The following is a 27,052-nucleotide window of genomic DNA, read 5'->3' on the forward strand; positions in this document are numbered from 1 at the left end:
TAACAACTCATCCTGGCGCACCCAACTGGATGTATCCGAGACAAAGTTATACTTCTTTTGAAGTATAACACAATGCATTTAAAATGTAATTGTTAATCTAAAAAGCGTAAGAGACTCTCCTGTTCCATTTAATACACATAACTATATGAGGAAATAATGACTACCTCACTCCTTTCCTGCTATGTCTATGATTTGTATCAAAGATGTTTGGTACAACAGCACAAAAATTATGAACATACAATAATATGCCTGTATATAAAATGCTCACTTATATAGGAAATATATAAAAGCCAAAGTAATTACTAATGTTTCCCCTGTACAATGTTTAGAAGTTAAAGTTCATTGTTATTAAATAACACATCATACCTCACAAAAAATTTCAACACATTTAATGGGTGTTAACTGCTATCAAATGCTGTATAACCAAGACAATGGCAATCAAAATGGTATTTTATCCAAATAATGCCTTCCAGTGTTGGTTTTGCCTAATGCCTATATTGCTGTGAATGTACATTATCTGTCAGTATTGCACATTCCACTGTCATTATCTCAAAATTATAGCTTATTCAAAACTGATGGAAGTAACAACACTATCATCTTGTCAGGACTGAAAACATAATAGCTTTCACTTTCACAATTCTATTTCTCTGTTCAATTTAGTGAGCAACTAGTAATAACAGAATAAAACGACTACATTAGATATGTAGGCAGAGAAAGGATGATACCCAGTGAAAGGTATGGAAATTTTATACTTAAATAGCACCTAAGCAATTCCCTTAGGTTTACATCTTCTTGCTACAGATTAAAGCTTTTCATCTGTAAGTTTTGAATCATTTTTGCTGACTCCACTTAACATAAAATCAGGACAAAATAGTAAGTAAGATGTAAGGTACTAATTATTGATTTTTAGATCCTTCAAAATTACTCAAAAGGTAACATTAATTTTTTGTATGTCTGGTGCTTTAAAAATTAACATCATTTATCCTTATACTCAATTTCATTGTGAACCACTGCAATGCCTTTAGTGAGCAAAGAATCAGTTTTATTTAACCTTTTCTTTTACCTTGTATACCCTTTGTACCTAGCATTTTATAGACCCTATGAGCAAGGAAGAAATCTTAACCTAAGTATCTAGTTTATAACATTCCCAAACTGAGATATAAAAGATGACTGGTATTATTTTATAGGTGAAACCTAAATTTTCAGACAGGTATGAAAATTAACTTATAATTAAAAATATGATGCTCTTTAACAACATGCCAGATGTGACTTAAAATATTCTTTATTATATCTATTATATTCAAATCAAAGAATCAGTAACCTGAGCCCCTAGGTGTTTTCAATTACTTACTTTCTTTTGGAGAGCACAGTGAAAGATGAAAATGAACACTCCCTGGAAAGCATTAAATATGGTGAAGAGATATGCCATCACAATAGTCTCCTCATTAATAAAAAGCAACCCAAAGGACCAGGTGAGGCCAAGAAGACAGAGAAGAGCGAAAGCGCCAAGCACCCAAGACCTGGAAAAATAAAGTGAACTTTTTTAACAGGTTCAATAAGCAAAAAACACGCATCATGCTTAAATGTTAACATATCAGTAGTAGCAGTTGACTTTCTCTATGTTCACATTCAAATTCAACAGCATTTTGGCTTTAACCTTTCACTGATTAAGAAAGAACAATAGCATTTAGTACTGCAGCCTCCAGTGAAAACAGCAACAGCAGGTATGACCTTTTCTTATTCCAGAATAAACAGAGTATCAAAACTATATTAAAATACAAGGTGTAACATATCCCCTATGACTTTGTCTTTTATGTGCATTTTGATAAAAGAAATTAAGGAGTGCTTAATTAATTTACTCCTGTATTTTTATTCCTGTGGTGTACTCCCATGACGCTGAATAATGTGACACATATAGAAAGGTTAAATGGCAGATAATCACTTAACACCTAAACTTCAGATTCTAATGAACTAGTCTTAGGTGAACCTAAGGTTTTATAACTAAAGCACGAAGAAGCCTAGATGAAATGAGACAAAAACATGAGAACAACTTCAAAATAAAATAATTTTGCAGAGATTTCATCATGAACAGCTTAAGAAGAAAAGAACTGTAGAAAATAGGACGGAATGAGAAGGATTTAAAGTCAGTGCATTCCATGTCTAACTAATGATCTTACTTGATAAATGGCTTATTATCTTCATAGCTAGAAAGCATTATAAGCAGAAAAGAGAAACAAAATTATTAGACAGAATTAAAATAGAAAGTAATAAGAAAGCATTTATATATTTTATAAATTAGTCAAAATTAAAGTCAAAATGCAGAGGCAAGCAATTAAAAAATAAAGGCATATTATAGTTTAAAAATACTATAGCAAATTAGGTATTTCAAAATAATTATAAAAATTAAGGGCAATTCATGATATTGACGGATTTGTAAAAAATATAAATCATGCCATAAATTTGTTAATGTAGGGTTCTACCTTACCCTGGTAAGTCCGTATTATAGTAGCCATCACAAACACGGTAATTACTGGTGTAGATGAGAAGACAGAAAGAGGAAAAGGAAGAAAAGAGAGAGATGCTAAAGATTAGCTCTCTCTCTTACCATGCAACATGCAATGAAGCTGGCACTAACCTATCTAAAACATCTAATTAAAAAAAAATTCACCCTTACTATAGATCTGCCATTTTTGACATTAAAAATAGTATTTTTTACAATCACATTATAACCAACTTGAATAAAACCTTCTCAAATTCTAAATTAAAAGGCTCACATATTTTAAAGGTAACTCTGAAAATGTTTCCATAAGATGATTTAATGAACAACAGCTATCATTTTTTGTTAATTAGATAGCATTTTCTCCATTGACAGAATATTGCAGCTTTTATTCAACATTAAGATAAAGTAAATATTTGTTTAATTAGCATGAAAACAACAGATAATCTTCAAGTTAACAATAGTAATAGAGTAAATTCTCTTAGGAAAACAGGATTAGGAGTGGAAACTACTCAGAATCCTTAAAGCAAAAAGTCATTTAACAAAACAAACTTAATATAATCATATCAGCCATGCAAATACAAAAATCATTTTGAACTGCATTTTAAATTCAAATGAAATTGCTACAGTGATATGGAATCTCCACGAAGCCACTGAAACAATTTATTGGCTCTAGATCAAGACAGCAATTATTATCTAATTTTTGACCAGTGTCGGTGATACAGTAACACTGAGATTCAACTTGAGGGCAGTAAAACTTCATTCTGAATAATTTCTACAGTTGATAGAAGGTAGAAATCCCTGTGTTCCCTGTGGAGAGTATCTTTTACTTAGTTTGTCAAGTATTAAAATTAAAATACAAAATACTTACTTAATGTTTTCCAACCTGCTAGAATCTGGTTTCAAAGTGTTTGAATGCTTCACCATTTTGCACAATGTGATCACCAAGAAGATAATATTTAGCTGTTGTAACAAATAAAGAATTAGACCACAATGAACAAAGAGCTGAAAAATGAATACTTCTTGCAAACGTATCAATCCATGTTTATATGAAAGATATTGATATAATTTTTTTTATGTATGCAATGATCAAGTTGAGTCTACATAAAAAATACTCTGGCTATGTATGATCAATTCTTTAATAGATCATTTGACATCAAATTGCAACCTCATTAAGTCAGTATTATGTGGTAATGATTAAATAAATTAGAAAACCTAAATTAGTTTCTTTAGCTAGATGTACTTCAGGGCCTAAAAACCATCTGATGGAAACACTAAAGTGAATTCCTTAGAAGGAGCATTTACATAATGTACATCATGTAATCTACAAAATTGCTGGGTTTGGAACCATAAGTCTTGGCTGTGAGTCTAGCTCTTGATTTTGACTGATTAAATGAGGATAATAACATCTGTCCAATCTATTCATAAGGCAATTGTGGGGATCAAATGAAATAACATATGATAAACGTTTGTTACATGAAGTAAGATAAAGTTTATATAGGTATGTTTTGCCATTTAACTGTTAAAAGCCATCAGTCCTTTTTTTCTATGTCTCTGTATTGTAAGGAAGTAGATACATTCTGACAAAAGGCTGTTTTGAGTCCTTCTAAACATTCAGCTATGCAAAGAATCTAGGTGCAAACAAAAGCAAAATGAGGAAGATGGAATCTGACAAGAAGGAAAGTGAGTGGATTCTAAGAGGTCAACATGAGCTTGCTCAGAGGAAAAGGAGCTGTGTTTTGACTGAGAGACAAAGGTTGATAATTTGCATTTGTTTCTACAGACACCTGGCAGAATGTTGGAAGAGGCGGCAGTTCCATTTTTATGCTCCAAAAATAGAACTAAGCTACATTGTTCCCGGATTTTTTTTGCCATTTTATTTTTAGATTATTTTTTAAAAGGAAAAAAAAAAGTCATTTTGTGAGCTTTACATTACTTAAGAGAATACCAGAAATAGTATATTCAGAAAAAGACCCATTTCACCTATTATAGGTAAGGATGAATTTAATTCCTTGTTGCAGATAATCAGCATAACTGTGTTACAGTAACATGATCATTTTTACTGAGTCACAATATCACATGATCAAATGATAACACTATTTTATTCATCTTTCACTAGTTCTGATTTTATAATTAGGAAAAGTAATATAGGGCAATAAATAAAAATTTCCAAGTCCTTCCTAATGATGAGTTTAGGAGCAGAGCTAAGGAAAGCGTTAATGTAGGCTGTGTATCTATCAAGTCAGTTTGTCCACTGTGCCCTATGATTTCTCTTAGATGGAGAATTCCCTTTTAAAGGATAAATGAGGTCAATGGGCAACATTTTACAAGCGTTGGCAGGTAACATTCTGTCCTTTGATGTTAATTACTTAAGGACAAAAACAGTTCTTTGTTTAAAAAAAAAATTAATAATTTCTTAAAATACATCTAGAGAAAAAGTAAATACAATTGTAGAAACATTATCTGGCTTTATTTTCCGTAACATTCTAGTTGGTCACAATATAAATAAATGCTTGAATTTTTGGAGATGTTACAATATGACACATTTCATTCAACAAATATTTCTTGACCTTGTTCCATACAAGGATGTGCTTATTGTACTATGGATGAGGTAAGATACAATTTCTGCCTTTGAGAAATTAGAGGTCCTTTGGTAGTATAGTACATATCTGATTAGGTTTTTAAAGAATCATGGTAAAGTGTATCTCTAATTTTTTTTAAAGGCAAAAATTAAGAGTGTTTTTTTTTTTAAATTTTATGCAACATTAGCTTTAACTAGTAAAATTCAAGAATGGTTAAAAACAAGAACTCTATAAACATCCTAAAAATAAACAGAGAAATCAAAACCCAAGTAAACAAATAAACTGACTGTAATAGGTAAGATGGCTCCTTTGCAGATTCACAATTAAAATCCTTTAAATCGTTCTCCCTTTGTTTGTGACCCTTTGTTTTTGAACGGCCTGATAAGAACAATTTACTTTCTTTTATCCCAAGCTTCTGAACATAAGGGTTTTTTTTCCTTGCTCTTCTTAAACAATTTCCTGAAGTGTACAGGACCATAATTTGGTGTTCATAATTTTCTAAGCATATTAATTATTCCCTTGGGAACAAAGTACTAGTAGTACGAAAACATTCTGGAAAGAAAGAAGTTATTTATCCACTACAATGTATAAAATTTATAAGGAAACTAAAAAATGCGAATGTGGAAAAATGTGAACATATAAAGTATTATATTGCAAAAAGAAGAGGAGTAGAAAATGATAAAATCTTAGAAGTGAACTCAGAAGAAATATTTTTCAATGGTAAAAATCAGGGACAACTTTCCAATAAAACTGACATACTAAAATGAAATCTACCAATATAAAAATACAATTAAGACTTAAGTATGATAAAGTCATTCTTCCTAGTTAATACTAACCAAGGTGAATATGCCATAGAAAACTTATCTCAATTAATCCTTTAAAAACAGACTGTTCAATGCATTTCTCCTCTTTTGCTCCCCTCACTTAACTGAGGTTTTTAACATTGCACGTGTTTAATGTATCTTTCTAGTTACATATACAATACATTCACAATACAAGTTCAGAAAATAAAGAAAATTACAGAGGAAAAATACAGCTACAATCCTATATCCAGTGGTAGCAGGCAGCACTTGTATACCCATTTTACAAATAATTGAGATGTGTCCTTCCAAAGATTACTTAGCTACTATATTGTCAGGGCTGGGATTCAATATACTGTGGTCTGGGCTCTACAGCCCACAGACTTCCCAACAAAATTAACCAACTTATTCTGGGTGAAAAGATTAGAAGTCTCCTAACAAAGATATACTAAGTCTATATTTAAAAGGTTCCATTTCTATAAAAAGTAATCCAACTTAAAAATCACTAAGAGATGAATGAATTGAAGATAAATAAATTAACATATAAAATACTGCCTCAAAGAAATCCTATTTATGTTATTTACATATTAGGTATGCTAATCAAATGACTTCTGCCTGATGGATTTGCCGGAATTAACTAATTCTCCATTTCCTTTGTAAAACACTACCATCCCACAATCAGCAACCGGCCATGCTTCTCCTCCCACTAGTCAAACTGCATGCTTCACAACAGTTAGTTGCATTTTTTCTAAACCTGTTTATGTCATTTATACTTTTACATAGCTAAATATCACATAAGCTCATAAATCCAAGTGCAAATGTAAGAATAAAATTTTTTAAAGCTGTTTCTAACATACTTAAAATGGAATGTTTTAAAAGATTTGAAAGTGAGTTTCCTTAAAGACAACTAAAAGTACTGGAAAAATAATCATAACTTTGAGGGATCTTTGCGCTCCAATTACAAGTGTCTGAATTCTCCAACTTGAAGAAACTGAAAATAAAACTTTTAGCTAATGCACTAATATCTAGATGTAAAGAAATTTATAGTTAAACCCAACACTAACTTAGCCTCTGAAACATGACTTGAAAGCATACAAATAATGAGGCAATGGCATGTGGAAGAGGACAAAATATCATCATTTCAAGACAAATTAATTATGAAATAAAGCATATGACACATTATAAATCGTAAGATGGCAAAATAATACTGAATAAGATTTTTCTTTTTCCCATCTCAATAAAAAAATTTCACCAATACATATTATTTACTAGTCTTATTAGAGAAATACAAAATTTTTATATCATTTTGATGCTCAACAATTTATGTTACCACCAACATATATGACAATAAAATATCTTCTGGAATTAAATAGAACATACACTGAAGCACAGATACACTTTTAAAAATCTGGTTTTACAGTTATCTTATTTTCTCCAATGTTAAAAAAAATGTAACGCTAAATTTTAGTTTGATAGAATAAATATTGTTGCTGCAATCTTTTTCAGGAGGCAAATACATTCTGATAATTACAATTTTGCAGGGGAAAATATTCCAAAAATTTTTTCCCTTTTCTTACTTTTTTCTTGTTTTCTTAAAATACAACTGTGGAAATGAGAACAAGAGGCAGAGGGGCAAATACACACATCTTTGATAAAAATCTGTAGTCATTTTAAGACAAAAAAGGTAGGTTTCAAATAAACCACTGGCTGCAAGTCTTAGTTCCTTTCTTCTTTGCATTTTTCTCACGACATAAATGGCTCTTTCCATCCATATACTTCTGTGCTTTCCCCTCCTCCCCCGCCCCCACCAATTATAATAAGTGATTTCTTTCTCCTCCTTACTTTTACTTTTGCCCAATTTATTTTTCTGCCTTTGATACACGTTTACAAAATAAATCACAACCATCAAACATGGTATTTCCCGTATTTCTCAGTGGAAGGCAGGCAAAGAGGCAGGGAGAGAACAATGTCTCTGCCAACCAATTGCTGCTCTTCTCCCTTGAATTCCAATGCAGCCACTCTTTGACCCTCTTGCTCTGTTTTTTCTTTTCAGTGTAAATACTACGAAGTTTAAACATAATATTTCGGCATAGGTTGAAATGCTGCATGCATCAGTGAGAAAGGAAAAAGGTGGAGTTACAGCTGCGCACACAAACATTTGTCTAAACTTGGTAAGTACATGCAGTTACTCAATTATCCACACAGAAGCCACTACTATTAAGTATAGGCTATTAGGATTGTGGTACATACATATGACAACCCACCAGGCTAAATGTCCATGCTAATAATTAATTCTGGAGATGAAACAACTCATACAAGAATCAGATTTTAGCTTAGCTCTGGGCGTGTGTGTGTGTGTGCAGGTGTGTGTGTACAGGTAAATAGATGGCTATCTCTTAAGAGAAATCTCTGTTGAGTGAGAACAAATCAAGAAAAAAAAAAAAATTCCCTATTCAGCCAAAAAAGAGTAAGTCATCAAACTGGGACATTTTTTTTTTCTCTCCCACTGACAAAGATCATTCTTTTACCTATGCCCAAATAATAATTTCATAAATTTCATAAATTATTATTTATAATAATCCACCAATATAATTTGCTGATAAAATTCAAACTGCTTAATGATATGGCACAGCTAAACATCACCCATATTGATGAACACAAAAATACAAAGAAGTTTAAAAAAAGAAAAAGGCACCACAGATTACAGGAGTGCACAGTTTGTTTTATGGTCATGAACCTGCTCAATTGAATCACATCCGTCTGAGCTTAGCAGCTTAAAATTCATTCCACAGCTTGCAGTGCTGACATGGATATGATAAGACAGAAGAACAGAAACATCACTCTGAAGTAACCTAGCTGAACTGCACATGTTCTGACCCTTTTTGTCCTCCCTGGAGCTTTTGCTACCCGGCAAATGCAACTCTAAAGCTATACTTGTATCTCCAGATCTTTGCTGTTAGCCAAGCAGAAACCTATTTCTCCCTGGGACTAGCAGCCAGAGAGGTGTTCTCTGAAGAAGACTTCTAAATGAGTGTGTGAGCTGAACTCTTACTGAACTGAATTAATTATTAACGATGCAGATGGAGCTGTCCAAATGATAAGAACAGCTCCTGACGTGTCATGATCCAAGCTTTCATTAAACCATTTCAGGCATACTAATGGTTTCCCACTGCTCATTACTTACCAGCCACTTTTCTCATAGATATAATAACTCTAGTGCCTGTAGGCAAGACATTCTATAGAAATGCAGAAGTAGGAAGCTTTATCTTCCTTAGCATACTATTTTTCTTCATAGATTATTATTTAGAATGTACACCTATTTAATACAACTAAGTGAAACAGTTTCAATTCAGAAAAACTGAAAATGCAAAGCTATACTTTCTAGGAATAGCAATAGGTAATTTTTGTTATGGGAATATTCCTTAAAAGGATAGTATACAATACAATCTATATTATTAAGATTTGTGCCTGAATTGAGTTTTAAATGTCTTATCATCACCAGAGGGAGATATATATATATATTTTTTTTTTTCCCACACATGCTGTATAATCATATCATATCTCAATTTAAGTTAGATATTCTTTTGCAAGATGCTGTTTTGTACTCTTCTACCACTTTTAATCTTTCTCTGTTGGGAAAATTAGAAAGCAAAGCAATTGCAGGAGAATTCCAACAAGATCTGTACTGGGATTGCTACCTACTGGGGTTTGTGTTTGAGAATGCTGTTGAAAAAGCCATTCACATCTCAACCTGAAGGATTTGGTAGAAGACAATAATGACAAGACTTATAAAGTAATAGTGTGCTCTACTATGAATGAACAACATAATAAAATGTCCTTTACCCTTTTTTCTTACTAAAAGCTGAGTATGTTGAAAATTAACTTCTTTTGCTAATTGAAATGTTTTTTAATGATCTAAAGTCAGTACTTATCTTCACAGATATCAAATAAATAAAACTACAGTATAAAAGGAGTAAACACATGATAGCCTCATAGGCCAAATATCCTTAAAGCAGTCTTTACATTTTTTCAACATATGTGTTTGACGAACGTCTTAGGGGAAAATGGAAGGTTATGTCTTCAAGGATCATACCTCTTCATGTCAGCCATTGAACTCTAGATAGGCTTAGGCTGTGTTAACATGAACACCAAGAACAAAAACTTGGGCAATCATCAGATTTAATAATTCTGATGAGAAATCAGCTTTCCCAGGAATACTTGAGAATGTTTTACTGGTTTAATTCATACAGGCATTCATCTCAAATTTTCATTTCACTTTGTATAAGTAATTGTGTAAAATAATTAATTTTAATGACAAACAAATATACACTTGAAGTGGTTTTAAGTTTCCTTCAAGTACTAAAAGTTTTTCTCAATTTCATGAAACACTGCTTAACCATGAAAAGATCCAAAGGAGCTCATTTGTGTTATGTTTTTGAAAAAAAAAGTAAGAAAAACTTCTTAAAATAGGAAGTATTTATGTTTCCTTTTCAGAGTTAATAACACCATTTCTCACCATAGTGCTACAATACAACTGAGCAAGTTTCTTTTTTTTTTTTTTTAGACAGGGTCTCGCTCTGTTGCCCAGACTGGGGTGCAGTGGTGCAATTATAGCTCACCGCAGCCTTGTGCTCCTGGGCACAAAAGATCCTTCTGCCTCTGCCTCCTGAGTATCTGGGACTACAGGAATGTGCCTCAACACCGAACTAATTTAAAAATATTATTGTAAAGGGGAGGTCTTGCTATGAAGCCCAGGCTAGCCTCTAACTCCTTGCCTCAAGTGATCCTCCTGCCTCAGCCTCCCAAAATACTGAGATTATAGGTGTGAGCCACCATGTCCAGCCCTGAGTGAAAGTTTTAAATACCAAAGTCTAGATACTGTAGCTACACTCCTTTATTTCAACTATATCTCAACTGTAAGGGTAATATAAGATGTTTAAAAATATCTTAATGTCATTATCCTTGACTTGTATCAAATTCATTTAAAAATAGTATTTCTTAAACTAGTATTTTCATTTGGTATCTTCAGTCTTATAGAAGTAATTTTATTTCTAATAAATTTTAAGTTGATTTAATAGTCATTCGTTAACGCAAGCTTAAACAACTTTTTATATACTAAAAAGAATTGAGGATGTGGATATTCATTTAAAATTCACTTAAAATTAATTCATTAGAATTACATAGTAATTCATTAAATTACTATGTGGAAACTAAGATAATAAAAATTAAGGTAATATTCTTTCACTTTCCTGACATATTCATTTAATTTATAACATGGCCTACATGTAAGCATATTTTTTAGATTATGATGTGATATTTTAGCTTATTAAATTAGAAATGAGAAAAAGTACTTTTTAGAGTAAAGATTTTCAGAAATATTAATTAGCAAGTTTATAAAAAATATTTAAAATATACTACTATCCTGTGAGACAGGCATATTTATAAATCTTTGTATAGATAGATAAACAAACAGTAAAACAAATTATCCTTGTTTGAATAGCACTGCTAAAGCAGCAAGCTAAAAAGCAAGGGAAAACAGAATCTGCTTACCAGAATAATGAAGGTAACAGGTCCAATGAAGCTCCATATAAAGTAGTTATCAACATGAAGCCAGCAACTATTATGAAAAGAGAAGAATATGCATTAGTAGTTTCTATGGAACCTCAACATCACAAGGAAAATAGGATTTTAAAAACCTAACAAACAAAACTATCTTTACATTTGCCTTTGAAGATTCATTTATCATGTGCAAGACCTCTAATAATTCTGAGTTGGCTTTGACTTAACAAAGGATAGTAATTTATTTACTTCAAGCTGCTGGTTTTATATTTGATAAAAGCATACAAAATCGTGCTTGTATGGGAAAAAGAATAAACACCACTCCACCACTGAATCCTTAAGACTTCTGACTTCCCTAAGAAAGACTTGAAACTCAATATTGCAAATTGTCTCATCATTTTAAAGTCCTACATATAATTTTCAAAATTTGCCTTTCAGATCTGTCTGAGCTAAAGTGCTTAACCCTATGGAACCTAACATAACCCCCCAAAAATGTTCAGATGTTATGTTTGTTGCAAAAACAGTGTAGCAGAAATATAATACCTCCACTAGGAATGGATAAATGCTAGAAAAGGAAATCAAAGCACAGAACTCACACAGTATTAGAGTAAATGATGCATAAACTTATTAAGACAGATTTTACTTAGTGGTTCATTTTTCATATAACATGGAATCCCCACTGAATTTCTTTTATTTGTCTTTCACCATCTGTACAGTCAAAAAGCTTTCTTTAGTCCAAAGAATCTTTATATAACTAATTTTATCAAAGGAAAAAAATAAACAGAATTGGAAGGCAAATTCATGCCTCTAGGAAATAAAATCCTTAGAAACATGACTATGTCTACCTTCTGTCACTTTCTGTAAATATCTATACTTTTATGAACGAAAGACAGTGACTTATTTTAATCCTTTCAAACTGCCTGATACAATATTATCAAAGTAAAACATATGGGATGGAATGTGCTACTGTCACAATTCAGAATGAGAGTTAGCCATAGAGGGTCGGCTGCACAAAGAGAGCTAATGAAGCATTAGCTTAACACTGAGTAGTTAAACCTGTCAGATGCTTTAAGTTCAGAAGAATTTTTACTTAATATCTTTCTAAGGCCAAAAAGTTATTTACTTTTTCAATTTGTTTCAGGTCAATCTTTTGTGTTAAAAAGAAAGTCCATAATTTAGAATCTTCCTTGCCAGAGTACAAATCCTCTGAACCCAGAAAATTACAAAAGACTTGATTGTAATTTGTGCACGGTATGCCCATTCTCTTACCAATAAAGCTTTCAGATGCTATTTTAATCTGTCAGGGACCCTCACTGACAGCTAACAGGCTTTAAAAAATTATTCACTTGAAAAACACTTAGCTCGCTTGCAATTACTTACGCTTTTTCTGTTCCATAGCTCTTATAGTCAATAGCAGCTGAAACCCCAACCACTGTGGCAGGAAACAAGTAACCAGCAACATAGTAATATTTTTTCCTTGAATATTCACTTTCAAAAACTTCAACTAACATTAGATAGAGCTGCACACCTTCTAGGCACATCCAAGCAAAAGCTGCCAAAAAGAAAAAGTGTAGAAGTCCTGCAAATATTGGGCATGCAATCTACAGAGGAAAAGAACAAAAAACACAAAAGAAAACTCATGAATAAAAAAAATAGCCCACTCCAAAACCATAAAATACTCACTAAGAGAAATCACTATTATTTTAAAAATACATTATTCAGAGTAAACTAATGCTTCCCGAAAATATTTTTTTCATAACTGGAAACAAGCTAAAAACTCTGACAAATCTGAAGATTACCATGTTCACAGAGTATAATGCCAAGTGTGCTAGGTTTCATCAAGGTAGAACATTACTATAACATTTTTTAGTGAAATTAAATATCAAATAAGAAAATTTTATGATTTCTGTTTGTGAATTATCCGTTATGAAATCTGAATATTCCACTTGTAGATGATTTGCTTCACAAGTCTTTAAAAGTGTTGTTTGCAAATATATTATTTCTATTTTTTTCTATAATGGAATTTTTTAAATTTTGCTTTAATGACAAAATCCTAGCTCTAATTACCTAAGATTATCTTCCTGTCATATCTGGAGCATTCTTAAATTATCCAAGTGCAGATGAATATAGGGTGAAGCATTAACTAATTAAGTTCTGTTTCTGATATTAAGACCTCATGATGATGAATCAATTGCTATGAATACAAAGAAAGGATCACTGGTCAGAATGACTATGTAAACAAAATAATTTTTAAAATAAGATCTTTATATTTCTGTATCCTCAGCATTCTTCTATTAAAATTATGTCTTAATAAAAACACAGAAAAATTCGACTGTATCTTAATATACAAAATGAATTAATTCATAATATTACTTAATAATTGGACAGTCTTTTAATTTACTACAAATTGTCTTTCAATATTGCCGTATCAATTCTATCAAGTTACAAGGTCAAACATTAATATCAGTATCATATGTCACCTCACACCTACTAAAATAATTTTCAGAGATCTAAGGTCAATGAACTCAACTGGTGCTTACCGCATATTTTGTCTTATCAATGCCTATTAGGAAAATAAATTCAGCAATGAAAAGGTTGATACAAAGGTTCTTGTGAATAGTATTTCGGTCACTCTGCAGGCCACGGAAAAAGCAGAAGGTGAAGATGCAGATAGCCAGGCAAACAAGGGAAATGACAATTCCCACCCAGGTGACGACTGTAAGAAGTAATTCATGAACGCCATCTTTATACTGAAAATAAAAAGATATGAGGAACATTAGTATTCCTGCATTACATCAACTAGAAGAAAGACAGCTTTCACATGTACAGCTCATCTTTTACTACTGAACTCTTTGAAGAATACTATTCATATGTGTTCAAAAAAGGCTCAATACCAAAAATAAATTTTGGTCATATAATAGCATTCAATATTATTGTCTTTTATACTTAAAAAATGATCTGAGAGAGGAAGATTTTACCTAGAAAACAATAAAAGAGCCTAATGATTTCCAAGTATGACTGAATTAACTACATAAACACATGGAAACTATTTACATGACAGAATAAAGAATACTTATTTATGATTAAAAACAACTGACATTTTAATGATTTTTCCAAGCTAACACATAAGCCAAGTTTTAAGTTTTTATTTTCTCCTTGGGGTTTTGTATGCTTACATATTGAGAGTTGACACATGCAACAGATCTGAGACCGAAATGCCACACTTCTTAAAATATGTGTCTTCTGGCTGTCATTGTCTTAATCACAAGAAAGAATACTGAGACATATTCCAGAAGCCATTTTGACTTTTCAAAAGATGCACCTTTGCACAATGTGCAAAGTGGTTAGGAAACTTAAAGGAAAAGTTGTAAAATTAGATTCAAACATTCAAGATGGGAAGGGCATGTTAAACTCGAGAGCCTTCTGTCTCTTTTGTATGACCTATTGCTGCTCATTATTTAAATCTTCTGTTGTCTCTACCAAGCACCTGCCCAAGGAGGAAAACTTACAAGTCTATAAAGTCATAGCATATGATTTGGAGAAGTAACAATAACAGTGCCAAGACTTCTTAAAATTTATGGACAGTGTAGAAACAATTAGAAATCAACATCACTTTGTTTGCTTTTTAGTTACGATACGCACCCAAAGAATGGGACTATTATACAAGCTGTTTTGAATCTCTGAGGTTTTTCTCTGCTACTAATTAGAAGTGCAAATACTTACTGCAATTTCCCTGTGGGCCATGAGAATTGCAAAATTGGTTAGGTGGCTGCATGCACACGTTGTTCGAGTTTTATTAGTGTCAACCAGCTTGCAGCCCTGGGTAGACCAATATCCCATCATAGTTCTCTCTGAGTAGTTCCAGAAGGAGCAGTTTGCATTGAAATAATTGTCAGGCTGGGAAATAAAATGACAAGATAAAATTAGGATTTTATACTCTAAGATGGCAACAGCAATTGTTTAATATGTATAAAAGGTAATTTAGATTAAACTTTGCATGTTTCAGACTATAAAGTTTTTCATCAGCAAAATTGTGGACTATGTTATACAAGGCAGATATCTAGCTTAAAAGGGGCTTTATAGTCCGAAACACTCTAAAGTGTACTCTAAATTACCAAGACCCATTTTACACAATTACAATTTCCATTTTATGATTTTACAATTGATGGTACATTAGAATCATTTTTTTTTCCTTTCTGATAAAATTAGAGCCATAAATTTGTTCTGAGAAAATTCTACACGGACCAAATGTTTTAAAAATCCATGTTCTATTTTGGGCCCATTTTCGGTTAGTTCTAAGAGATACACTAGCAGCAAAGTAAATCATATTGTTAGTAACTAAAAGCTCTTAAGAGTCAATCAAATAGGCCGGGCACGGTGGCTCATGCCTGTAATCCCAGCACTTTGGGAGGCCAAGGCGGGCGGATCACAAGGCCAGGAGATCGAGACCATCCTGGCTAACACAGTGAAACCCCATCTCTACTAAAAATACAAAAAATTAGCCGGGCGTGGTGGAGGACGCCTGTAGTCCCAGCTACTCGGGAGGCTGAGGCAGGAGAATGGCGTGAACCCGGGAGGTGGAGCTGGCAGTGAGCCGAGATCGCGCCACTGCACTCTAGACTGGGTGGCAGAGTGAGACTCTGTCTCAAAAAAAAAAAAAAAAAAAAAAAAAAAAGTCAATCAACTGAAGCAGATATGAGTACTGTAACCACACAAATTTATTTTTCTTTGCCTATTTGGAGATCCACTTTTTTATCTGTGGGCATTTATTCACTCTACTTATCACAACAGCCAAACATTCTGTAGACAATCTTCCAATACAGTGTAGTTACGTAAGTATCAACTTGCATTCTAAGGCACAGCAGAGCAATCACATCTCCTCAATTGTTTTTTTAAACACAATACTTGGTAACAGTTGTGTCAAACATGATCAGTAAACTAATGAAAAAAATTTTGCCACACAGAAAGGCAGAGTCCTCAGAGTTAATACTCAGCTATCCTGCTGCTAAGTAAGGTAAGGGTTAATTTTCACTTGAAAACAAATTAGAGTCATTTACATTTTCCTGTTGATTACTGAATTAGCTTTCATTAAGAATACACTTAAGTTCTAATAATCACTGAACCAAGCTCATTTAATTTTATGTTCACAGACTTAAATAAACTTGTGTCTCTGACCTAGTCCAACATTTAAAATTCAAATGGAAAGGTCTTGTTTTTCCTCCCTCCCATCTTCCCAGTTCTCTCCCCATCCCCAGCACCTCAGTTTTGCTTTCCTTTCTTTCTGCTTTTATAACCTTCCATTACTTCATTAGCATACATTAACTTACATCAATGTGTGGCAGGGTAAAAAGCACAGGATCAGTCAGGTATACTCGACTGGACTCTTTATTGATTGAAACTGAAATGACGTGAGAATTCACTGCAATGGTGCTATTACGACCAATAAAGTCAGCACCCAGTTTAATGGTTGCATTTTCTGTACTAAGGAACTGTCCCAGGCTCCGGTAAATGATGAACACCAACTTTGCAAGCCCTAGGAAGGTAAAAATAGTCACACGATGTACAAAAAACATGCTTGTTAATAAACTAAGATAAAATAAGAATAAAATGATAAAGTCCTAAGGCATTGTTTTAAATCTGCTTTTAAATGGTAAGCCTTTTTTTTGTTATATAAGGACTCAAATACATTTTAGAATTAATAGGTTTTTGAACAACAACAAAAACTGTCAATTTTTAAAAGACTTCCATCTTACCATTCCTGCTGTTCTGTTTGACAGTATTTGCAGACAGTTGGATTGAGCTGCCTGCTCCTTTGATGCCCAGAGGAAATTTAAAGTCTTGGATCTGTCCTTCTGTACTGAGTACGGCAACTTCCAGGACTGGATGAGGGAAAAGATAAAGGAGGTGGGGAAAAAAGGATTCTTTAGAGTTAACTAAGGAGGCAAATGATAACTGTACGGAAACTACTGTTTTCTTTTTGTCTACTTAAAAAATTTTACTGTTAGGTTTCAACAAAAATCATGGACGAAAAACCAAATTACCCCAAATGATTTAAGTCTTAAATATTCACTTCTCAAAAAAATTTTGTATTGTCATTCTAACGCCTTCTTCATATTTGTATCTCTTTTGCCATGAACTAATACCAATCTGTTAGCCTATAAGTATGAACAGTGTATGAATTAATAGTACATAACTTTCAAGGTTTTATATTTAAATCATGAAGCTAAACAAAAATATTTCAAACTGATTTTTTTGGCTCTTTATATTAAGTAACTTTTCAATGACCATTACTTGGCAGTGGTAAAACTAATATGAAGTACAAATTTGAATGACTTTATGGCATCTATACATCTATTTCTATCTATGATCCACTTTAATATGAAAAATTACACAGGTCAAGTTTGCAGTAATACATTTTTTTTTCTAATTTCTAAAAATAGTGAACCCAGAAGAATATATTTATGATGAAAATGTCATTATGTTAAAACTTCCCATTAATTCTCACTAGTAACCATCAATCTTTACATACTCAAATTGGGCAAAATAGAACCTGCAGGCCAAGCCTGGCATGCCATTTGTTTTTGTAAATAAAGTTTTATTGGAACACGATCATGCTTATTCATTTGTATATTGCCTATGACTTCTTTAGTGCTACAATGCCAGTTAAATATTTGCAAGAGAGACCATCATGGCTTGCAAAGCGTAAAATATATACTATCTGGACCTTTACAGCAAAAGTGTGACAACCACTGCAATCTAAACCAATTTCAAAAATTCAAACCAAGTATTGAAACTGAAAAACACTTAAGGAAAACACGTCAATACAAAACACTGAGAACATCTACCTGATCAACATGCCAATGCTAACTTCATTTCAAAAATATAATTAATAGTAACCACTAACAATATAAATGTTTACTGTCTACTGGGAATCACAATACAAATTGTAATTATTTTACATCAACATTTATTTAGATTTTAAAAGGAATGGAAAAGCACATCGCTTTTACAGGAGTTAACTATCTTATATTAATAATTACAATATTAATATTTTATTGAAATCTAAGGAATTATATGAAAAATTCATTAATTTCTGATATTTAAATTTTAAAAATAATATGTATTCTTAAAAAATGTTCAAAAAATACAGTCCACATTTTTTTTCTGAATGTCACTCTCTTTAATGTCTCTAATGTCTGTATCATCTATCATCTATTCACCTACAATCCCCTTTTTATTTTTACAAAAATCATCTCATACCATTGTACAGTAATTCTTGGATACTATTTTTTTTAATCTTCTGCAACTTTGTTTTGTAAAATACATCCATATTTAGGTGTAAATATAATAACATCATAAATTTTTATAAGCAATTAAACATGTCAAACCCTGAAATACAAATTTATAATGAGCATCATTTAACTGCTAAAATTCTATCAGCTGCAGAAACTGGTTGATACACTTATTTTACTGATACATGTTTGGAAACATTAAGCAGGTGGGTAGATGGTTGAACTGTTCTCAGACTGTGTGTGGGGGGCAGGCAGGAAAGAGGGAAAGAAGTTTGATCAAAGTAACTGATTCTTCCTCACATTGAAAGAAGCTTTCATATCTTAAAACAAGACAGGATGAAAGAAGAAAATCCTCTGAGTTTTCATGAATCATCCCAAATACATGTACAAAGAGTTAATTGCATTAAACAAATATTTACTTATCAAACTTTAATTTCATTAAACAGAAATTTACTTATTAGAGTTTAAAAAATAACGTTCACAGTAAAGAAAAAACTTTAAATTGTCAAAAGTAGTAAGATCATGACTACAGCTCTCAGTAGATATTTCAAGCTACTTAAGATATTTCCATAAGAAAATGCAATAATGAACTTTGTACCAACAAATAGATAAACTTATATCAATAAATTTTTAAAAGACAATAGAAACTTTCCTAGAAAAATAAAACTGACTAAAAGAAATTAAAAACCCTAATAGTTTATGACCATTAAAATGATGAATACATACTGAATTTTAAATAAGATTTCTATTTTCTGTTTCAGAAAACAGAAAAAATGTATCCCTAACTCATTTCACAAAAAATTACAGGATACTTTGTCATTAAAATGATGCAAAAAATCTTTAATAAAATATATACACATTTTATAATATCCTAGACAAATTAAATTTTTTACTAAATTAAGTTTAAAAAGCATATAGAAATTAATACATTAGAAAATGTATTCATATAATTCATCAAATAGAGAAATTTAAAAAGTATTCACAGAAATAAATTTCAACATCCACTTAATGTAAAAAAAACTTTACAAAAAAATACGAATTAAAAATGCCTTGACCAGACAGAAGTTTTCTTATCAGATAAAGGCTAAACCTTTATGTATCCAAAACGTATATAGCAAACAATAGTGAAAAACTCTAGAAGCATTCCATTTAAAGTCAAAATGATCTCTATCACAGGTTTTATTTAGCATTGTACTAGAAGACCTAGCTTAATGCAGTAATTCAAGAAAAGCAAATAAAAGGTATAAAGGAAAAAACAAGTATTATTCACAGTAAACACAATTAACTACATAGTAATAACAAGGGACGCTAACGATAAACTATCAGAAATACTAAGAATTTAGCAAGGCTGCTATGAGCAACATCAATCGTGTTTCTATACACCAAACAACAAACAATTAGAATATGTAATTTTAAAAGTGATATTATTTATAATAAAAACAAGAAGTATAAGTTATCTAGGAACAAATCTGATTTTTAAAAAGTGCAAGACACTAAAAATAAGAAAAATATATAACTTTATAAGAAGACCTAAGAAAAAATGAAGAATTACATAATGCTGTTATTTGGGAGAATGCAACAGTTCAATCTGGCACCTCTTTCAAAATCAATCTACAAACCCAGTCCAATTCTAATCAAAATTCCAGCAAGATTTTTGTGTCTGGAACTTGATCCATTGATTTAAAAATTCATATAGAAAAGACACGCCAAAAAGCAGCCAAAGCAGTTCCTCAAGGAGCAAGGCTGAAAGACTCAACAGATATTAATATTACTGAAAAAACCAAAGCAGCAAATAATAGACATGGCTAACATGTAAGATATCATTACAAATCATTAGGGGGAGAAATGGATTACACACTAAACGCATACAAGGAACTGGTTATTCATATGGGGAAAAATCAAATTAGCTGCCTCTCTCATAAAATATCATAATTAAAAATAAATTTCAGGTAGATTCAAGACATAACTGTAAAAAGTCAGAGGTTTATCATTTACAAGGGAAGTATAAGATCCTTATAAACTCAATGTAGAGAAAATTTTCCTAAGTAGAAAGCCAAAAGGAAAATATTTCTTAAACAAGATACCAAGAGTACCAACCCTAAAAAGAATAAACTGATATATCTGACTCATTATGTAAAACAACAGATTCCTTTTAAAAAGATAAAAAGAGAAAGCCCAGACAGAATAAATATCTGTAAACTATATAATCTTTACAGGATTAGTGTTCAGTATACATAGAAGTATAAAGAAAAAATCAAACAGGAGAAAGTTGTAAACAATAAATTCATAGGAGAGAAAACTAACATAGGTAATAAATCTGTTAAAAAAATCAACATGAAGCAATCACAGAAATTGTAAATTAAAACAATAACATAACCAATTCAAACTCATCAGATTGACAACAGTTAAGTCAATAATAAAGTGTTTGCAAAACTAGTAATGGTATTACCGGTGAAAAATTAAATTGGTAAAAGAAGGTAGAGAGCAATTTGGCAGTATTTAGTAAAGCTGAAGGTGGGTATGCTCTACCACTCAAAAATTCTATTTCTAGGGAGTATGTGTGTGTAGGCACACACATGTATGTGTGCGTGTATGTCTAGAAAGGCACACATTGGAGCAAGAAGGCATACAGAAACTTTCATTACAGTTTTCCTTCTGTCAGAGAAAAAGCAGAAGCCACTAAAATGTCTATCAGCAGTTAATTCTGGTACGTTCTTAGAAACAGATCAAATGAACTACAGATACACGTCAGCATATATAAATATAAAAAACAAAATGCTAAGGTAAAATTATACAATTATGGCCATGTGCAGTGGCTCACGCCTGTAATCCCAGCACTTTGGGAGGCTGAGGCAGGTGGATCACCTGAGGTCAGGAGTTCGAGACTTGCCTGGCCAAAATGGTGAAACCCCCTTTCTACTAAACATACAAAAAATTAGCTAGGTGTAGTGATGCATGCCTGTAGTCTCAGCTACTCAGGAGGCTGAGGCAGGTGAATCTCTTGAACCCAGGAGGCGGAGGTTGCAGTGAGCCAAGATCATGCCATTGCACTCCAGCCTGGACAACAAGAGCAAAACTCCGTCTCAAAAAAAAAAGAAAATTATACAATTACATTTACAGTGTGAAATTAATGTTAAAAGCCTGAAAAGTATTCAATGTACATACTTAAAAAGCAAATTTTTTTAAGCTTATTAATGCTAAATAATAAAGATGACAGCTACCTCCTTCATGATATGATCAGGAAGGAGGCAATCCTGGGAACTTCCACATTATCTATGATTTTCTTTTTCCAAAAAAATCTGAAGCAAATATGGTAAAATACCAATATGTGGCTCAGCTGAGTAACTGGTACACAGATGTTATGCTATCCTCTGTACTTTCTGTATGCTTGAAATAATGTATGTCTTATTCAATAGATTTTCTGAACATGAATACACTTGGTTCATTGGAGAGCCATTCAGAGCCTCACTCAGCCAGTACTGTAGACAGAATTTTAATATATTTATCTTACTGTTTTGCAAATTCCTCAGCAAGTAGTGGCTGTAATGAGAGGAAAGAGGAAGAACTATGACCTCTGCCAGGAGACTTGTACCTTTATGGGCAGGAGCTGGCATCAGCCTGGGTCCCAGAATAAAAACAACACGGAGCAGAACTGAAGATGACAGGAAGCAGCGCTGAAGCCCAGCCTCAACAATTATGCAGCAGGAAGGAGCAGTAAACCTTTATTGTTGTAAGCAGCTGTGACTTTCGGGTTTTTGTTACCACAATCTAACTAAGTCTAAAGTGATGATAAAAATCATGGTGGCCACTCAGCTCATTAAAACAATAAATAAGGCCAGGGGCGGTGGCTCACAGCTTTAATCCCAGCACTTTGGGAGGCTGAGGTAGGTGGATCACCTGATCAGGAATTCAAGACCAGCCTGGCCATCATAGTGAAACTCTGTCTCTACTAAAAATACAAAAATTAGCAGGGCATCATGGCAGGCACCCGTAATCCCAGCTACTCGGGAGGCCGAAGTAGGAGAATCACTTGAACCTGGGAGGCGGAGGTTGCAGTGAGCCGAAATCATGCCACTGCACTCCAGCCTGGGCAACAGAGGAAGATTCTGGCTCAAAAAAAGAAAAAAAAAGACAATAAATAAAAGGGAATTTTACAATGGATGGATCAGGCTGATAACATCTAAACCATGGAACCGATCTGAAAATCACAAGGAAATCAAACCAAAGATTATGTGCTTGTTGATATGATGCAACAGAAAGTTCTTGTTAAATTAAAAAAACAAAAAGTTAAACCTAGCATGATCATGCCTCTAAATCTAACCATCAGCATACCAGGCAGAGTTAAATGATGCACTGTGGATGAAATAAGCCAAACCAAGAAAGTAGCAAAGTCTACAAGTCAAATTACCCACCTGACTTCCTCAAGAAAAACAAAAAATGTTTTAAAAATATTTTTTTTAGTATGCAAAGAGAAATAACTTTTAATGAAAAAATACTTGGCCAGGTGTGGTGGTTCATGCCTGTAATCCCAGCGCTTTGGGAGGCCAAGGTGGGTGGATCACCTTAGGTCAGGAGTGAGAGACCAGCCTGACCAACATGGTGAAATCCCGTCTCAACTAAAAATACAAAATTAGCCAGGCATGGTGGTGAGCACATGTAATCCCAGTTACTCGGGAGGCTGAAGCAGGAGAATCACTTGAACCCAGGAGGCGGAGGCTGCAATGAGCCAAGATTGCACCATTGTACTCCAGCCTGGGCAACAAGAGTGGCACTCCGTCTCAAAAAAAAAAAAAAAAAAAAAAAATACTCAACTCATATATCTATCAGATTTATTACTTGGACTTGTATCCTGGTTTCAACCAAGTGTTAACAAATTTATGAAAATGTGAACACACTTTGTTATCTTTTGAAACGTTTTGTTATTTTTTTAAAGTGTGATAATGGTATTGTGGTTTTTTAAAGAGTATGGGATATATCCATATAAAGTTTCTTACAGTAATCATGATAGGATTTTACAATTTGCTTTAAAATATTACAAGAGTGAGAGGAGTAAGTGGAACAGGATTAGCCAGATGCTTCTAAAGCTCAGTAAGGGGAATTTTTAAAATTAACATTAAAAACTTCTGTTCTTCCCAAGATATAAAGAAAATAAAGTCACATACTGGAGGGAAAATATTCAGAATGCGTTATTTCTGACAAAAAGACTTACGACAAGAATATAAAAAGAATCTTTAGAATTCATTTAATGAGACAAACAACCCAATTAAAAATGGGCAAAAGATATGAACAAACACTTCATAAAAGTATATTTGAATGGACAATAAACACGTGAAAAGAGGTTATCAGCAAAATGTTACTTAGCAATCACAGAAATGCAAGATAAATCCACAATGAGATGCCTCCAAGAACCACTAAAAATAAAATGACTGCCAATCCTAAATATTGGTGAGGATGTGGAGCAACTGGAACTCTCATATGCTGCAGTTCAAGTTTAATATGGTACAACCACTTGGAAAAATGGCAGCCAAAAAGTGAAAAAAATTCAAATGTCTAAGTGAGTAGATATACAAATTGTGGTATGTCCTCACAATGGATAATACTCAGCAATAAAAAGGATTAAACTATGGACACTCCCATGTATATGGATAAATCTCAAAAAATATTCCTTTGCATAAAAGCAACAAGATCAAAAGGAGTACTACATACTGTATGATTCCATTCAACTGAAGATCTAGAAAAAGCAAAACTAATCTACATGGACAGAAAACACATCAGTGGTTTCTGATGTTTTTAGGGCTAGGGTTAGAGGAGAATGACTGCAAAGGAGCATGAAGGGCCCATCTGAGGACACAGAAATATCACCATGCTGATGATCATAAGGGTGTACAACTCCATCAAACTATACACTTAAAACAGGTGCTCTTATTGCATATTTTAAATTATACCTCCAAGTTTTTAAATGTCACAATTAGATATAATTATAATAGATAAAATTATATCATTTTATGGAGTCATGTATTATAAGGGTAAATCATGCTATGAAGTTAAACCAAGAATTTAAGAAGAAATCACTAAGGAGGAAAATCAAATTGTTTTAATAACCTAAGACATTATAGCCATGTCCTCAAGGGAGTGGGAACATAGAGAAATAATAGGCTATTTTAGTCCTCATGTCTGAAAAGAGAACAAGACAAGTCCTAGGAAAAAGGTGAATGTTTCCCTCACAGTAAATCAGAGCCCTTCCCCCCACCCCCAAAATTGTTTATACCTTGGAAATAAAAAAGACACAACTATTATTAGAATATGTAAAATGACTTTTTTTTTTTTTTGAGACAAAGTCTTGCTCTTGTCACCCAGGCTGGAGTGCAATGGCGTGATCACGGCTCACTGCAAGCTCTGCCTCCCAGATTCAAGGGATTCTCCTGCCTCAGCCTCCCAAGTAGCTGGGATTACAGGCACCCCCCCCCCCCCCGCCCCCCACCACGCCTGGCTAACTTTTTGTACATTTAGTAGAGACCGGGTTTGGCTATGTTGGGCAGGCTGGGAACTCCTGACCTCAGGTGATCCACCCGCCTCGGCCTCCCATTTTTTTTGTATTTTTAGTAGAGACGAGTTTTCACCATGTTGGCCAGGATAGTCTTGAACTCCTGACCTCAGGTGATCCTGACCTCAGGTGACCTCAGGTGATCCGCCCGCCTCGGCCTCCCATCATGCTGTGATTGCAGGCATGAGCCACCATGCCTGGCCATAAAATGACTTTCATATTGATAATTCTTGGGTAATCAGCATTTAGACTAGTAAATACCAAGCATCATTTTAGAGATGCCAGTGTCTCCATAGTGTTTTTTAATTAAAAACGAAAAAAGATCAATATTAAAAATAATCCTTTAGTTTCATTTAATTAAATTTTATTTATTTTTTGAGATGGGGTCTCACTCTATCATCCAGGGTGGAGTGCAGTGGCATGATCTCAGCTCACTGCAACCTCTCCCACCCTGGGCTCAGGTGATCCTCCCGCCTCAGCCTCCCAAGTAGCTGGGACTACAGGCATGCGCCACCATGTCCGGCTATTTTTTTTTCTTGGTGTATTTTTTGTAAAGATGGGGTTTCACCATGTTGCCCAGGCTGGCCTCGAACTCCTGAGCTCAAGCAATGTGCCTGCCTCGGCCTCCCAAAGTGCTGGGATTATAGGCATGAGCCACTGTGCCCAGCGAAAAATAATCCTTTAGAACTCTGAAAAACATAGGTACTAGAAAAAAATGTATTCCTGGACATTTAATTGTTCAGAATATATCTCAAACTGGGATAAAAATATCTTGAATCTATAACTACAGTGTGTTCTGTATATGTAAGGCTGATGGGGAGCATAGATGTGAACCCGGCCCATGAAATTTTCTTGCACAATTGAAGAGGCATAAGAAGGGAATTTTAGTGTTTTTTTTTTTTAATAATTTTCAGAATATTTAGAAAACAAATTGACGTCATAATATGCCACTTTGGTAATTACTGATTTTTCATTCCCAAACCTCAAAGTAAATAAAAACAAATTATTTTTAAAATATTTCATTTCTTTTTAAAAATTCACATATAAAATAAATTTAAGGTTATGAATTCAAATATAGGTGCTAATTTGATTTATGTCCATTTCTTTCATATACTCCTTTGATCTGCATTTTTTATATAAAGTCTCATGACTTAGGCAGGCACAATAAGGCATAATTAGGCATTAAGATATGGCATTCCAGATAGTAAGTCTTCATTCAGTATCTGCTGCCCTAATGAAGTTAGCACTGCTTCTGGTAGAAGAGTAGTCTGTGTCCCTTTTGAGTTCTTCTACATGTATGCTTGGGAAGCTTTTTACTTCCCTAACTAAGGTATACTGTTAACTTCATCTGAATTCAACCTCGCTGAATAATTAACAATTCTAAATTGTTCAAACCTAAATTAATAAAATTTTACTGTATTTCTTTCAAATATTTTTCACAAGTGAATTCCTACCTCTCAGTGGTAGCATCTGAATTCTAAATTATGCTTCAACACTATCTGTAGCTATTCTGCAATCTATGAGGCACGGATGTTCTGCATTGTGGGAGATGTAATTCACTGACCACATTTTCACCTGAAGGCAGTTATGTTTAATATAAACATCTGACTCAAGTTCTGTGTGCTAAAGTATCTGACTGAGAATGCATTCCATAAAATAATTTAAATTTATTAGGAACATATTATATAAAACGGTTAAGCATTTGCCACAGTTTCATAGCAAGTACTTTCATTACTTAAAAAATCTACATTCTGGTAATTAGGCACTCTTACACTTTT

The 27,052-nt window shown here is 33.1% G+C and overlaps 1 protein-coding gene across 25 annotated transcripts in view; it reads right to left on the bottom strand.

Annotated features, from left to right (window-relative positions):
* Positions 1–27,052, bottom strand: part of ADGRL2 (adhesion G protein-coupled receptor L2) — a 295,308-nt gene that overhangs the window by 9,133 nt on the left and 259,123 nt on the right. For all 25 annotated transcript variants that reach the window (XM_054499971.2, XM_063653684.1, XM_063653672.1 and 22 more), the window contains 8 exons: positions 17,192–17,317; positions 16,766–16,971; positions 15,162–15,335; positions 13,979–14,188; positions 12,819–13,039; positions 11,430–11,496; positions 3,369–3,460; positions 1,352–1,520 (listed from right to left, as the gene is read on the bottom strand). In XM_054499971.2, the coding sequence (XP_054355946.1) occupies positions 1,352–1,520; positions 3,369–3,460; positions 11,430–11,496; positions 12,819–13,039; positions 13,979–14,188; positions 15,162–15,335; positions 16,766–16,971; positions 17,192–17,317 (1,265 nt within the window). The remainder of the gene's footprint in view (positions 1–1,351; positions 1,521–3,368; positions 3,461–11,429; positions 11,497–12,818; positions 13,040–13,978; positions 14,189–15,161; positions 15,336–16,765; positions 16,972–17,191; positions 17,318–27,052) is intronic.

This window comes from Pongo pygmaeus, chromosome 1 (genome assembly GCF_028885625.2).
Source record: "Pongo pygmaeus isolate AG05252 chromosome 1, NHGRI_mPonPyg2-v2.0_pri, whole genome shotgun sequence".
NCBI classification, from domain to species: Eukaryota; Metazoa; Chordata; class Mammalia; order Primates; family Hominidae; genus Pongo; species Pongo pygmaeus.